Below are 15,876 nucleotides of genomic sequence, written 5' to 3'. Positions count from 1 at the left end.
ATATTTATTCCTTTACAATATTTTAGGGTTCTAAAAATGATACTATTTCTTCATGTATTTGTATTAAAAATATATAAAAAGGTTTAATTTTAAAATAAAGAAATATTTACCATTACATATATAAACGAACTATTTCAAAATATGAAAAGAGTATAATAAGATGGCAATTTTTATATCTACAATGATTATGTATCATTTTGAAGTACAATTAATTTGTGTATTGTTGTTTTTTTTAAATCGAATAATCTAAGACATTCACTGTGTTGTCTCTTTATTTTGTGAAGAAGATGATGTCCAACAGTGGAACATTGCCTTTTTTTAAATTACTCAATTAATCACTATGTTTAACAATTTGAAAACATTTAAAGGAATGGCAACTAAAACCTTAAAGATCTCTTTATTTTATGGCAATATAAACGATCTGTCACTTTCAATTCTTAATGTTAGTGCTCTAAGTCTAACCTGCATGTTATTTGTAGCTAAAATTATGATCTATGATGAAATATTTCGAAATGTATTTAATAATTAAAAAAAATATTTAATGATTTAAGACTTTGTATATGTAACATCAAACCTACTAATATGTTAAGAGCAGTTGCAAGCATTTATGTCGAGGGTCAGACTCTTGTCCGGAGAGATGTATTTAAATTATTTCGTAAGTATAAAACTGATTACTGAAGTTTGTGAAAACAACAATGCCTTTTGATAGTTAAAATTGCTATTTAATTTAAGAAATTATATTATTAGTAGCGTTATGTATGAGTCTTCTGTGATGTAATTTTGTGTCATGCTTACTGATATGAAAGCGAGAGTAACTGTATGTCTATTTTAGATGTTACACCTAAACTAAACTTCGTAACTGATGTAAAAAAAAGAACATATGAAATCTTGATAAGACTTCGGAGATTTCGGCTTATTTTTTGATATTATTCTCGTATTTGTCGAAATCCATGTAGGTAAAGCCATGGGCGATAATTATTAAGTCATAAATATATCAGGAATACTTTACTTTCTTCAAGATACCATGTGCCATTATGACAATCTGGGCTGTCTCCAAACAGTAATTTAAATAAGATAAGGCATTTATAACTATTAATTACTTTGTATACATATTTGTAGTTGTGATTTCTTTTCAGGAGCCTGTGCATACTCAAGTTCGTCACCGGCTGAGCAGGTAATCATTATATATATATATATATATTCATAATTGTACAGTCTTTACGTAAATGTATTTTCCACCATTTCCTTTTATCTGGATTATTTTATTAATGTCATAATAAATATTTTATAACAAGCCCACAAAGAAATTGAGGAAATATAAAACGGTAATGTATAACATTTAAAATTTATACGACCTAGTTTGTTTTATCAATTGATTTTTTTTTAAGTGTTACATGATTTTAATGGCTTTTATTTTGGTACAAAAAAATATTTGTCTTAAATTTTATTTCACCTTTCACTCAATTATGAGATTTTTATCAAATTATCTGAATTATTTTGAAAAGTGAAAGATTAAACTATTTGTGTATATTTTTTTATGGAAATGTCATTACAGATAGTGTTGAGCAGTGATGCTATCAGGCATAGTCCCTCAGCCCGTACCAGATGTTCCTCGAAAGCTGACTTTGGAGGCACCGGGAGTGCAGGGGGCTCGGAGAAAAAAGGGAATACGGAATCCAGTTCTCCACCTCCACAACCATCTCCGAATCCTGGATCTCAGCGAGTCTGGTCGGCTTTAGCTGCTTTCGCCATCACTGTGTCACTAGGCGGAGTAAGTGTCTTGACGAGTTAAAAGATCTTCAACTGCTGCATCCTTAAAGGTGTAGCTCTTAGGTAGTTATTCATAAAAATATGCATATAATATTTTATATACATTTATCACACATTTGACTGGCAGGTAGTGCTGTAAAAACTAATATTTGTGATTAACTAAGCGAATTTTTATTATAAAATCTACATAAAGTAACCAAAACGTTGGGATTATGTAGTTAAAGTTATACAAAATCGGGTAGTAAATCCGAAAAATATTAGTTATATTTTTATGAATACTCGCGTGAGTCTCAGATCTCATTAGTGCTGTAAAAAATCATGATGCAATAATTAAAAAATATGTTTCTATTATTTCAGGCTTACCTTTATAAGAAACGTAATGATAATGAACTGGGTGAAGCACAGATTATCAATGACGGTAAGTTGTCGTTATAGACACAGCTTTATTTTTATGAGTGCTGGCCAGCTTTAGGCGGTGTATGATTACATATAACATGTCCCTGAACTATCATTTTAGGTCCAATAGAGAAGAGAAAGGAGACAAAGAACATTGCTATTCCCCCAACCGCTGCGAGTCTTCCCACTCATGTGCAGTACTTGCTAGTGGGTGCCGGTACCGCCTCGTTCGCTGCCATGAGAGCCATCAGGAGCGCGCGGCCCGAAGCCCAGGTGCTTATGGTCGGAGAGGAGGCAGCCCTGCCATATATGCGACCGCCTCTCAGTAAGGAACTGTGGCGAGAGAAAGATCTACCCGCCCGCTTTGATCATCCCGACGATATATCCTTCCGTCAGTGGAACGGCCGGCGCCGAAGGTGCTTATATATAATGTTTGAAACGTGTTTTTATGTGTAGAGCTTGTATTAACATTATAGGCGATTGTCTGAGGAACAACAGAGATTTAGAAACATAAGGTCAAAGATGTAACTTAAGATACTTTATAGACGGGTGGAAGTTAAATAACTCATAATTTCAGTAATCAGAGATATACAAGGAAATAATTGTATATCTCATTGACATCAGTATTGCCGGGGATGGCTGGTCAATCCAGAAATGCGTTCTCCGACTCTATATAAAATCTAAGCTACAACCTAATCTTTACGTATAATTTACCTTTACCTAGCCTGCTCTACGAGCCGAATGCATTTTACACGGCTGCCGACAAACTGAGCGAGGGCGAAGCGGGGGCGGGAGTCGCTCGCGGATGGAGAGTCATGAGCATCGACCCTTCAGCTCACAGCGCTGTGCTGTCCAACCTCGACACTGATGAGAGCCACGTGTTGACGTACGACAAGTGTCTGATAGCTACAGGTGTTAGAGCAAGGCGGATCCCCGCCCTGCGAACAGCTGCAGCAGCCGGGAGGTCGTTGCAGCTGAGATCTGTTCACGATACAGCCCGCCTCGCTGCCGCAGTGGATGATCCGGCTGTCAAGGATGTAGCGGTCGTGGGCGGTGGATTCCTAGCTTCAGAGCTCAGCGCCGCCCTCGCTGATAGACGTTAGTATATTGGTCATGGTAGATCCTATATTAGAATTATATATAGCAGATCTAACAGTGATACAGAATATGTACATATCCTATTAAATAATATGTTTGAGCTTAATGATTGTCTAATATCAAATTTCCAGTTCGTCCCGAAGGTAAGCGTGTTATGCAAGTGTTCCGGGAGAGCGCTCCGCTAGAGGGAGTGTTGCCGCACTACCTGGCTGCTGAGGCGGCGCGCAGACTGGAAGAGGCGGGCGTCACACTGGTGCCTAGTGGTTGGTACTCCTCGTTTTTGGACCGTCATATTTAGTTATTTGCAAATAAACTTAATAGAAAATATATATTACAGAGGAAGTGGTGGACAGTGCTGTGGACGAGTCGGGTCGTGTGTCATTGCGGTTGTCGTCCGGCGCTACACTGGGAGCGAACGTCGTAGCAGAATGCGCGGGCAGCGAGCCCGCTACGGAGCTAGCCGTAGCATCGGGCCTGGAGCTGCACCCTGAGTTGGGCGGCGTCCTCGTAGACGCCGAGCTACGAGCTCGATCGGACTTGTTCGCGGCCGGCGACGTAGCCTGCTTCTACGATGTAGCTCTCGGACGTAGGCGCGTAGAGCATCACGATCACGCGGTGGTGTCGGGTCGCCTGGCCGGGGAGAACATGGCCGGCGTGAAGCCTCCACAACACTACAAGCACCAGAGCATGTTCTGGAGCGACCTCGGACCACAGCTGGGATATGAGGTCACTCACTGGTCTACTCATGATATCTTTAACGTCAAGGCAACATTTTGATAACACTTGAATCGGAACGATTGGGAAATATTCATCAGCGCCATTCATCTGTGTAACTTGTACAGATAAATTACTTTGCTAGATATCATTCAACATGCATTCAAATGTCCGCCTCCGTCGTGATGAGGGCGCCACTTTACATTTTTCATTATTTCAGGCGATAGGTATAATAGATTCCGAGCTGCGCACGGTGGGCGTGTTCTCGGCAGACGCGGTCAAGGAACAGTCGTCCGAGTCCAGATCCTTAGGGGCGGCGGACGCGGCCGACGACAAGCTGGAGAGTGGGGAGGGGGCGAAGTCCGATTCGGCGCCGAAGAGATACGACCGCGGCGTCGTGTTCTATCTGAGAGAGAAGCGTGTAGTCGGTGTACTCCTGTGGAACCTATTCAACCGCTTGCATGTGGCTAGACAGGTTCGTGTTTATTACGCGTCGTTCGTTAGTCCATGAATAAGATATCCCTTTATAGAGCCGTGACCTCAAAACATTGCCGGATGTGATAGTTCATAAGGCAACATGAAACACAATTGATTCAACCCCAGCATCACCCGGCGAGCCGCGGGAAGTCGCCTAGATGGTGCTCCCACACACATGTCCGCTAACCCTTAATACATTCTAAGTCTAAAACGTATGATTATTACAGGTGTTTCAATTGTTCTCATTTCCTGTGCTCAGGTCCTGGCGCAGGGCGAGTTCGATGACCTCTTCGAAGTGGCGAAGCTCTTCACTCTTAACGACGAGGAGTAGCGTCGTCCGGGCATTTACTTGTTGTATATAATATATTAGAAATAAACTACCTTCGCGCAATATTATTTTTAATATTGTTAAATAATTTAAATAAAAGAATGCTTAAAACTGTAGTGTGTCTTACAGGGAAGGGACACGAAGATATCCCATCCGTTGTCGTCCAGATAAATAAAAATATTCAGTGTATATAATGATATTGGGTCTTCTCTTCTTGCCGTCAACTACCCCAGCTGTAGCCAGGGTCTGCCTTCCTGCTCGACCTCCTCCACTTTGCGGGGTCTTTGCATCAATCAATCATTAATGATGTTGGGTATATGGGTAAAAAGTCACAAGTCCTGGCCCTGAACATTCGACTCGTCCGATCTCCATGTGTTATTGAATTAGTCTTATAACCTTAACAGCTAAAATTTTTAAAACATTTTGTTTATTTTATTTAGCGTTTTATTTGTTAAATATTATTGAACATTTTTGGGTGTCACCAGATAGGTAGAGTTCGGTGAGGAGCTTTGGTAGAGACTTTCCGGCGAGAACAAGAGTCGCGTACTCGAAGTCACAACATGATCCGTTTGATTTGTCCACATAGGAGTAGATTGGGAACTTGTAGATTGTTGAGGTACAGTTTGCTGAACACACCGGCTACTTTAATGTCGGGGCGGAGTAACCAAAGGTTGTAGACATGCAATAATGTTTCCCTGTTCTCTGTCCGCGACTTGGGAACACTGTGACAGATTAATCATCATCATCATCAGACTATCGGAGCCCACTGCTGAGCAAAGGCCTCTTCTCACATGAAGAGGTTAGAGCATTGATCACCACGCTTGCTCAAGACCGGTTGGCGATTTCAAACAAGATTAATGCCGATTGTTATATAAAAATATCTGCATTAGAAAGATCTTCTGCTTCAAGATTTAAAATAGTAGGTAGTTTTCAACTCATCAACTGTCTATATTGTATTTCTAGGGTTTGTCACAAACCCATCACAAACAGCTCTCTGTCAGAATTACAGATGAGAAATTTGTTCAGTAAAAAAAAATGTGAGAGTGGTTATCATGCCTCATGATGGAACAGTGATTCAGTCCATCATTTCTGCCGCTCTTCTTAACGATTCCGCTTTTAAATTTTTATAGGTTTGGTTATAATTCGATATGTCTGCCCGGCCTCTCGTATTCTCTTTGGCGTATTCTTGGCATCTGAGAAACAAGATAATGAAATAAATAGACTGTTTCAACTGTATCTGCAAAGAATGTTTTAAATGTCAACCCTTTTCAAGCTATAAAACGGTTCATAGAAAGAATGATAATGATGAGACGCTTAGCCAGATATTCGTTTCGTTTCAACCGGCCACAGTTTCATCCGTACTCAGCCCACACAATTATTATTTACGTGTAAAGTCATTACATCATTTATGTAATGTAAAAGTTTGTCGCGAGATTGAAGTAGACGTATTTAATTTGTTTAAAAAAAATTACCGTTAAAATCAACAATAATTAGCCACATAATGAACCTGTTTCTCTAACCAAGTAAATCTTATTTAATCTGACTATTCTCAGTACACAAGTTATAACGGTCAAAAACACAAATTATAGCCTCTCATCCCGCCCAATCCCTCCAATCCAGCGGAATTGAATAACTCGGCATTATATTACTAGTCAATAGCAAAAAACAAGGGAACCGAAACGTGAAATAACAATAGCGAATTATTAGATGAACCTGAGAAATTTTGTTACAAAAATATTATCTGTTTTATTTTAATTAATAATTTTGATCCATACTCTGCTATATCGGATTTTAAATCGGGTCAAGCGGATATGCTGTAAATATTGTTTTATTCGATATTTTCAAAAAAAATACATAGTTAAAAAACATCAATTTTCATAGCTTCTGATCGATCTCGTCCATGTGATCTGACATAAGTTTTAAACTCAGTACATGTTTCATTACATATCAAGGTAACAATGGGTTGGTTATGAAATTTGTCAAAAAAATGTGGAACGCTTCACGATTTTGCGTGTCATCCTTGCGCAGGGGCCATGCTAATCTTCTCTGTATCGTTCCAATTTTAGTATATGTACTGCCGAAGCGAGTACAATAGTATCGATTTTAATGTCGTATATATAGTCACGAGCCTTAAAAATATCATTAGCGTGATTCAGAACATCGCTTTAATAAAAAACGATGATGCTAGATGGCGTTACGATTCTTAGAAAAGCGCCACCTAGTGTTCTGCTTTATCTATAATATTTTCATTGTAAACTAATCGAACCAATGTTCATAATATAAGGGTTAGTAATAATTTTTTGTAAATTAAACCGAAAGCGAAATATTAAAAAACGCTAATAACATAATAGTAGGTATAACATTTTGAATTTCTTACAGTAAGGAAGTTTATAAATGTGTAGGTGTATTGTAAGAAGTGTGTCTAATACGTGACTGTACACATCACTTGAAATTAATATCAACGATATACCTATCAAGAACAAAATATCGACAAAAAGTACATAAATATGGACTGTTTAACACATCATATTTTTATTTTGTGTTGAGTTTCATTAGTTCATTGTGTTTACTACAAATCTTTGACTTACGAATTCTTTATTCGTAATAAGTTGTATCTACATTTCCTAACACATATAGGCACCTACATCTTTGGGTCACTTAGTTGAAGTGAGTTACATTTAATGTACGACAACTAGGCTTCGTCGTCTTGGGACGGTCTCTAAGTAAATTTGTTACCCTTCTAATGAGTGAGAGTACAGGAATAGACAACCGTGTACAAAGTGTGCAAAACTACACATACTGTATAAGTTATTGAAATTCATTTTAATTTAAAATGTAATGCATTCAAACCTTATATACATTTAAAATAATCTACTAGCGGTCTTTAAAATTATATCTGTCGAAAAGAAACTTGTTAGACACTCTTGTTGAAGAAGAATTTAAAGTTAGCTCACTCGTAATGTAAGTATGTCCTTCAGTTCAATAAGCGGTAAGAAAAAGCAAACACGCCTGTCCCTTTAACCATCAGATTCAGATAAACCTTTTTCTAAAGTCAAAGTTTTACTATAAAGTTATGTTGGTAATCAATTCTGTATAATGGAAGTCTTTGTGCTGTTTAGAAACTGATATTTAATTATACCTACAGCATAAATCACAGCTATATTGAAAAAAAATATATATATTAAATTATATTTATTACAATACATAAGACATTTACATCTGTACATACATGACACTTCTAAAATTTTTTTTATACATAAAATCTCTTTGAAACATAAACAAAGCCATAACATTGAATCTGTTACAATATTTTATTCCGAACGTGTTCACAGTCCTGTGATATAATCATTCGTCCAAATTTATTATCAGGCATTCATTATATTTATAATTAATTTTATTAATAATATTTTATTAGTTGTTAATTAAAAAATACACTTCATAATTAATTAATATTGTAACAAAAAAGGAATTCAAGTTAATTCTTTAAATTTAAATTAATCTTATAATGTTTATTTTATGCCTTAAGTTCATGGTTTAAGAATTTATATTACTACGTTATTAGGAAGCTTAGTACGTGTTTGATAAACGAAAACTACTAACGTTATCGTGGTTTCTTCTCATGTCCTTTCTTAAGTCTCTCCTTACCTAATTACATTTAAATCTGTTCAGTAGTTTAGGTGTAAAAGCGATCGGCCCGTCTGAATTATCCCTTGGGAATGCGTCATGTTCCCGGGGTAAAAAGTAGCACATGTCCTTTCTTGGTTATCAAAATATCTCCATACCCAATTGCATGCAAACTGGTTCAGTAGTTTAGGCGTGATTGAGTAACAGATGGACAGACAGAGTTACTTTCGCATTTATAATATGATATATATATATATATATATATATATATATATATATATATTAGTATGGATTTTATGATTATTCTAAAACAGAATAATTATCTTGTGTATCCACTTTATAAATGGCTATACAAATAAATTATGCCTACTTAATCCGTTTAAAAAAAAATCTATAATATGGTTATCTACACAATGCAAACAGTTTTGCCAGTGACGTGTGTTACCAGTTTAAAAAATATTATATTTTGGTAGCAATAACCACGCCGTACTACCAAATCGTGATCACCTGACTTGATAGTTGAGCGATAATAAAATAAAATATATAACATAATCTCAATTAATGTAAGCGTGATCTTTTAGAAAAACTCTTGTTTTGGAAATAATTCCATTTCCAATTCCATTATTAAACTGGGTTTTCATAATTGTCAACAATATAATACACAAAATATGTATATTCAAATATATGATTCAGTTGGCATACAGATGAAGAAATATCCTTACGATAACGAATATTGACTGCAGTCTAAAATCGTACAGCACTTTATATCGCGATGAGTAATATATTAGTGCAGAGGATTTCTGTCTAGTGTGTGAGAAACAAAATTACTTATTTGCAGAAAACGAAGCTTATTTGCTTGTATGTATATATAACTGTATATATATACACTTAACTACTTTGTACTTTGTTGACAGCATTAAAATGAAGGTCTAATCAAAGAATACAAAGAATTTTATTCGTTTCTTCAAAGATAAAGTGTTTTGTTTTAATGTAAAAGTGGCCTAACATATTTTAGCTGTACTTAAGTATGTTTCAATAAAAAACTGTACAATAAAATAACTGGAAAAGAGAATTAAGGTCAAGAACAAATTTATAAAAGTTTCTTAAATTGATGAAAGAACAAATTTTTGAAGAAGTATTACATCCTTGGTAAAAGGATTTAGAGTACCTTGTTATACGTAATTTTAAATTCGACGACAAATATTTTTGTATTTTATGAGTGTGATAAATTTTGAAGTTTAAGGAAGAATATGATATACACGGTCCATGATTTGTATTTAAGAACAGAACTTTGTCGAGTGGCACTGACGAACAATGTCTGATAAAGTAATTAGGGTTATTTATTAATAACTAGATACCAGCCCCGGCTTCGCACGGGCTCTTTACAAAATATTAAATAGCCTATTTAATTTTGAGAATTATTAAACTTATATTACGATAACTTTGAAATGGTACGCCCGATTTAAAAAGTAATTTACAGATACTGATGTAGGCTTGAATACGAAGTAATTTATTTGATATGACTTAATACCCTATTTATGTAAATAGCTTTCCAATAGACGCTTTAGGAATGCCAATTTTTAAATTTTGTAAAATGGATATTGTATGTTATCCTTAAGGTATAGACATGCCACCGCGGACTTTACTGAAGACCTTAATAAGATACGCGATTTCATCATATAGACGGATCATGTTTTCCCGACATCTTCAACAAATATCATTAATGTACACAAAAGTAAATACAAAAACTTAACAAATTATATACTAAAACCTTCCTCGAGAATCACGCTATCGATTGGTGATAACTGCTTGTTAATCGGTGCAGTAGTTTCTCCGTTTATCGCGAACAGACAGACAGACAGACGCGACAGACTTTGTTTTATATATATTGATTGATGGTTGAAGCAGCAGAGAAATTCATTCTCTGTTTTTCCTTTCCTTAAACTGATTATTTTATACACGCTATACTATTAATAAAACTATGGTTTTCGGATTTTTAAAAGCCAGAAAACAAACTCTATTAATTTACTTAGTATATTCTATAATAATATATATAGCGCGTAATGTAAAGTACTTTTGATAATTCTCTGGAAAATATTAAATTTTGACGCTATACAACATGCAAATACAGAACCGAGTTTTTACCGCATTTATTGGTTAAATGTTATAATGGATACCTGGGCCATCCTTGAATAAACTGTTCTTGTTCAAAGGGCAAGAGTGTAAGACAGTAGACTGACCGCTTGATGAAGTGTGGTTACCCTCAGGTTTTCCTTTAATGTGGGATGAATGATGAATGTATTGACGGTCCAAAATACTGTTACGTAATAGCGAAAATGTTAAAAAAGGTAAGACTGATTCATCTTAATATTTTTTTTGTTTAATTATTATGTCCTCTCAATTTTATGTACACAAGGCTAACAAAGCGATCGTTTATTTTTTGTTAATTCTATATGCTGCAGTGAATACACGTGAAGTGCTTGCTTCGGGTAAAACGATCAAGGATTATGATAACACATTTACGTAAAGTGTAAAATTTCTATGAATTTTTAATCCAAATTAAAACATAATTCAATATGTCTTCAGTTGACTCTGCACACTTCTTACGTTACTGTCTCTATTGATCATTTAACAAACATAACAAGTCTATCATAAAAAAAATACGGTTTCACAAAAATCAATTATTCTTTTAAATGAAATAAATTTTATTCGGATATACTACGCATGCTTTATTTTTGTCAAAAAACTACACACTCCCGACGTTTCGGTTACTATTCAGCAAGCGTGATCACGGGCAGACGAGGTGTTTTTTACAAAAATAAAGCACGCGTAGTATATCCGAATAATATTAGTTTCATTTAAACGAGTAAAACTCGCGAAAGTCTTAGATCTCATCAATTATTCTGTTTTCAATTTGAATAAATCAACTTGTGACCTTATTAAAATAAATAGCCACATACTCAGGTAAGGTATAACCATGTATTATCTGTTTTGGTATGGTTGATTTTGATTTATCATAATAGTTTTAATATAGGGTTTTCCATTAAGGGCGCTTAATCTTTGAAATGCAAAAAAAAAATACATGTAGGAAAGATATTTGCGAAATTTTTTTTTATTTGGAAGGTCTATCGACCCCATTATGTATGGAATATGACATCATTCAAATGACCGCCACGGCTTCGGTTGGTGGCGCGCACACGAAAGGTCCAATTTTCGATGACTCTGGCGCACAAATCGGGCTGTATTTGATCGATGGCGTGGCGTATGTTGACTTTGAGGGCATCGGTGGTTTGCGGCTTGTTGGCATAGACCTGCGACTTAAGAAAACCCCACAAGAAAAAGTCCAGCGGGGTCAAATCGCACGATCTCGGTGGCCAGTTCACGTCGCCTCCGCGCGAGATGACCATGTCCAGAAATTGCTCGTGCAGAACTTCCATCGTAGCGTGTGCTGTGTGGCACGTAGCGCCGTCCTGTTGAAACCACATGTTGTCCAGATCCATATTCTCGATTTCAGGCCAAAAGAAGTTGGTTATCATCGACCGGTATCGCTCACCATTGACGGTGACGGCCACACCATTATCGTTTTCGAAAAAATACGGACCAATCACGCCTCCGGCCCAAAATCCGCACCAAACAGTCACTTTCTGCGGGTGCATTGCCACTTGGTGAACCTCGTGTGGATTGGTCTCGTCCCAAATACGGCAATTTTGCTTGTTGACATAGCCATTCATCCAAAAATGCGCCTCGTCGCTGAAGATGATTTTTTTGCCAAAATCGGCGTCAACTTCCAACTGCTCTAATGCCCAGTCAGCGAACACACGGCGCTGTCTATGGTCATTAACCTTGAGCTCTTGGGTCAGCTGGATCTTGTACGGGTGCAGGCTCAAGTCACAACGCAAAATTCGCCAAGTTGTCGTCTGCGAAAGGCCGAGTTCCTGTGCGCGACGCGGAATTGACTGCCGCGGGTTTTCGAGGACACTGTCGCGCACAGCGGCGATATTCTCGGCAGATCTCGTATTACGTTGACGCACGGGAACCGGCTGATTGTTAACTGACCCGGTTGACTCGAATTTGTCCACCAATCGACGGATAGTCGACTCGGCAGGACGATCATCGCGACCGTAAAACGGGCGAAGTGCGCGGAACGTTGCTCGAACTGAAGACCCATTTTCATAAAACAATTTTATGATTTGCACGTGCTGCTCGACACTGTAACCTGTCATGGTGGTTTGGGAGGACGGAATGAATATAACACACTGCATTTGACAGCTGTCACTCAAACAACATGGCCGTAATCAGCTGTCAAAGTTCAAGCGTCCCTATTGGAAAACCCCATATAACTCCTGAGATAGTTGTGCAGTTTTATTGCTATTTATTCTTCTCTCTTGATTATCTATATTTTAAATAGTGTGAAATAATGATGGTGTAGGTGACTGTGTCCCATAGACCGTAAGTGACGTGATCCTTTAAATTGTATTTGCTTCTATACCTAACCTGCACAATAATTATGGGCATAATGAAGGGCAGAGGAAGGTTTATGGAAATCACCGTGTTATGTCAAGCTTGTAGCTATTTTGGATTGCTTTCTTTTTTAAATTCTTCGTTGGGATCATCAACTTTCGATGGCGGGGCCACGGTTTTTACTGATTTTTATTTACAGTCCAATTGAAACTCTGAATCAACGGCTTAAGAGGTGTCAAGAGGCTTCGGTGCTTGACACTTGGCAACAGTAATTAAATTTTCGTCTTCTACTATCAACGATGGACCTCTTAACTATAATTAACGCATCTGGCAAAGTTTCGCACCTGGCCTCGCTTAATCCACTGCAGAGTTATGTCCTTTTCCAAATTCTTGATGACGGTCTTATTGTCTGTAAATGCTCACTTTCTTCTTTTCCTTCTTTACTTTGTCTTATACCTAATATTATGACTAATATTTCATATAGAGTAAAATCCTAGATGATTTTTCATCAAAATGTCTTGGTTCTTGTCATTTATTAGAAATTTTCCTTAATATACGCTAAATCATTAAGGATCGAAACTTTCTGTAACTTATCTCTTATCACAATTAATCAAGTCAAACTCTAGAATAAAAAAAAAACTTAAATCCTTTCATTTGTAATATATTTTAATAAATTGTATTGGCTGTCGTTTGTTAATAAAGAATATTAATATCATGTGAGTTTGCTTTGGGATCGTTGTTAAATGATTTTATCTATTTTGCCCGTTTAATTGTCTGAATAATAATTTTAAATGTTATATTCTCTCAATTTAACAAAATTATTTAACAAGTTTTTTTTTTTATTTCCATGTAAAAATATCGTTATAAACAATACATTATTTAATAAACTTATAACCGTTGTCTGAACATAAATTACAATATACATATTTGTACATACTTAAGTTTTATACAACCTAAAATGTACATAATTTAATTTTATGTAAATTACTAACGAGAAACTTATCTGAAACTTGATTGTAGTTTAATTAAAATCGGGTGACAAAATGAAAGCCGACTGACTAATTTACTCGGTGGTTTCGTTTCAGAATCACTTTGTGAAAATTTAATCGAATCATTTAGCTCCGATAAATGTAAATTGATGGTTAATCTAACCGACAGATTTAATTAAATAGAATTGTGTTATTGTAACCTGTTATCGTTGTATTAAATTTAACCTAACATCATTTATATTTTAATATATATGAAAGCAGTTATAAGTAACAGTTATGTATAAAAAAAGGTACGGTTTCATGTCAAAATATTGTTCTTGTAGGAATGCTGGGGCATTAGAAGAACGATTGTGATTTTGTCAGCTGGGTGGGTACATCACTCTTGTGTCTGTCGTTTCGCTTGGATTCTTGATTCAGTTCAGAAGATCATAGCGTCTTTGCCTGAATACTCCATACCAAAAGGAAATAAAAGAAGGCTAGTATAAAGAAGTCTTAGTAATTTTCTCACCATTTTCAGTACGGCTTCGCTGAGTTGGTTCAGTTTATGGTGCTGCTAGGCTGATTTGATGTTTTTCCAGTAAAAGCTGGTTGCATCGGCTTAACACTTTCTGCTCTAAATGAAACTAGTATTATTCGGATTTACTACGCGGATTTTATTATTTAAAAACTACATAATCCCGACGTTTCGATTACTTTGCCGCAACCGTGATCACGGGCAGACTTTTTGCTCTATGTATTGTTAAGTTAAACGTTTGACAAATTTTCACGTCATAAAGACCGTGAAAAATGGTTGTATCCTTCAGGACATTATAGTCAAGTAAATAATTTGACAGAATAATATTCAGTATATATTTTCCATTCTAAAAAGTAATGTACTTGACTTATATAGACCCAAATTATACAGAGCCAGCTATATTAAACATTAAATCAATATAAAAAAACAGAACAACGCGTACATTATTCTTTTTTAAGGTTAACATATTTTACAGTTATTGAATAAAATAGAAAAACTTTGAGTAAAAGGGCCAGTTATCTATTGATTTCCCAAGCCACATTAAAATAAATAGAACATTGAAGTTCATTGTATAAAACAATTCTTATAAAAGAAAAAACTTTTCTAACGTTCTTCCCTTCGTTTATGTACCAATTAAATCTTATCTCAGTACGCTATATAAACTATTAACCAATTTGTTATTACATGTGTTTGTTGTTGTCGGACCTTTTAGAATTCATGAATTTTAAAAACAAATGTGGCCAGTCCAATAAAAGATAACGAAATTTTATAATTAGTTTTCAGTTGAGCTTTTGATTTGTGACCAAATCTACTTGATTAAAAAAAAAAACAATATGAACGAAAACAAATGACAATTACGTTCTCTTTGAAGCATGTTAATCTGTAGTCATACTTTTATTAGAATTCGGGTCTTGTTTTGCCACTTTATTTATCTGTATAAAAATATTCTTTTATTTATCACAGAAATGAAAATCGAGACGATGTTTAAAAACTCGTTTAGTTTCCCAAAAAAATTGTTTGTTACGGATTGAGAGGCTGTTCATTGAAATAAAGTAAGGGTTTTATACATTTGTATTTTATTATATATTTTTTCATGTTTCACACTATTTGCAAATATATTTTTAGTGCAATTTACCTTTGATATGAATACTGTTAATCACGTAACCTTTGTTAAATTCATACATACCTATGTTTTTATATCTTAAAGCAAATATCAAAATAAATTTTCACATTATTATCTATGGGATATATTATTTTAATATATTTCAATACTTTTTATAATCTAGATTTAACTTAGGTCTATAGTCCGACAGTTTTAGTAACCGAAATTATGCGGTTTTTGTATATTTTAAAATATTTCACATTCTTTCTTCATACAAGTAATATTTCATATGGGTTGCCAGGTCACTAGTTAGTGTATACCGAATACTGTTCACACATATCTTTATTAGTTGTAAACACTTTTGAGAAGGCTTTTTTTAACAATATACGATTTTTATAAACTT

At 35.4% G+C, this 15,876-nt stretch overlaps 1 protein-coding gene and 1 non-coding gene across 2 annotated transcripts; one reads left to right on the top strand and one right to left on the bottom strand.

The window, feature by feature from the left end:
- The first annotated feature begins 424 nt into the window (after window positions 1–424).
- On the top strand, window positions 425–4,894 carry LOC116774355 (apoptosis-inducing factor 1, mitochondrial-like). The gene is made up of 10 exons (XM_032667062.2): window positions 425–655; window positions 1,137–1,174; window positions 1,556–1,771; window positions 2,128–2,188; window positions 2,288–2,582; window positions 2,891–3,264; window positions 3,396–3,527; window positions 3,602–3,990; window positions 4,199–4,453; window positions 4,715–4,894. The coding sequence occupies exons 1-10, from the start codon at window positions 583–585 to the stop codon at window positions 4,784–4,786; spliced, it is 1,905 nt and encodes a 634-aa protein (XP_032522953.2). The 5' UTR covers window positions 425–582; the 3' UTR covers window positions 4,787–4,894.
- A 1,872-nt stretch (window positions 4,895–6,766) lies between these two features.
- On the bottom strand, window positions 6,767–6,873 carry LOC116776429 (U6 spliceosomal RNA). The gene has a single exon (XR_009753243.1). It is a non-coding gene; the product is annotated as a U6 spliceosomal RNA (small nuclear RNA).
- Between the last annotated feature and the right edge of the window lie 9,003 nt (window positions 6,874–15,876).

Source organism: Danaus plexippus, chromosome 26, assembly GCF_018135715.1.
Source record: "Danaus plexippus chromosome 26, MEX_DaPlex, whole genome shotgun sequence".
NCBI classification, from domain to species: Eukaryota; Metazoa; Arthropoda; class Insecta; order Lepidoptera; family Nymphalidae; genus Danaus; species Danaus plexippus.
Note: the sequence above shows the minus strand (reverse complement) of the source record. Positions and strands in the feature narration are given on the sequence as shown.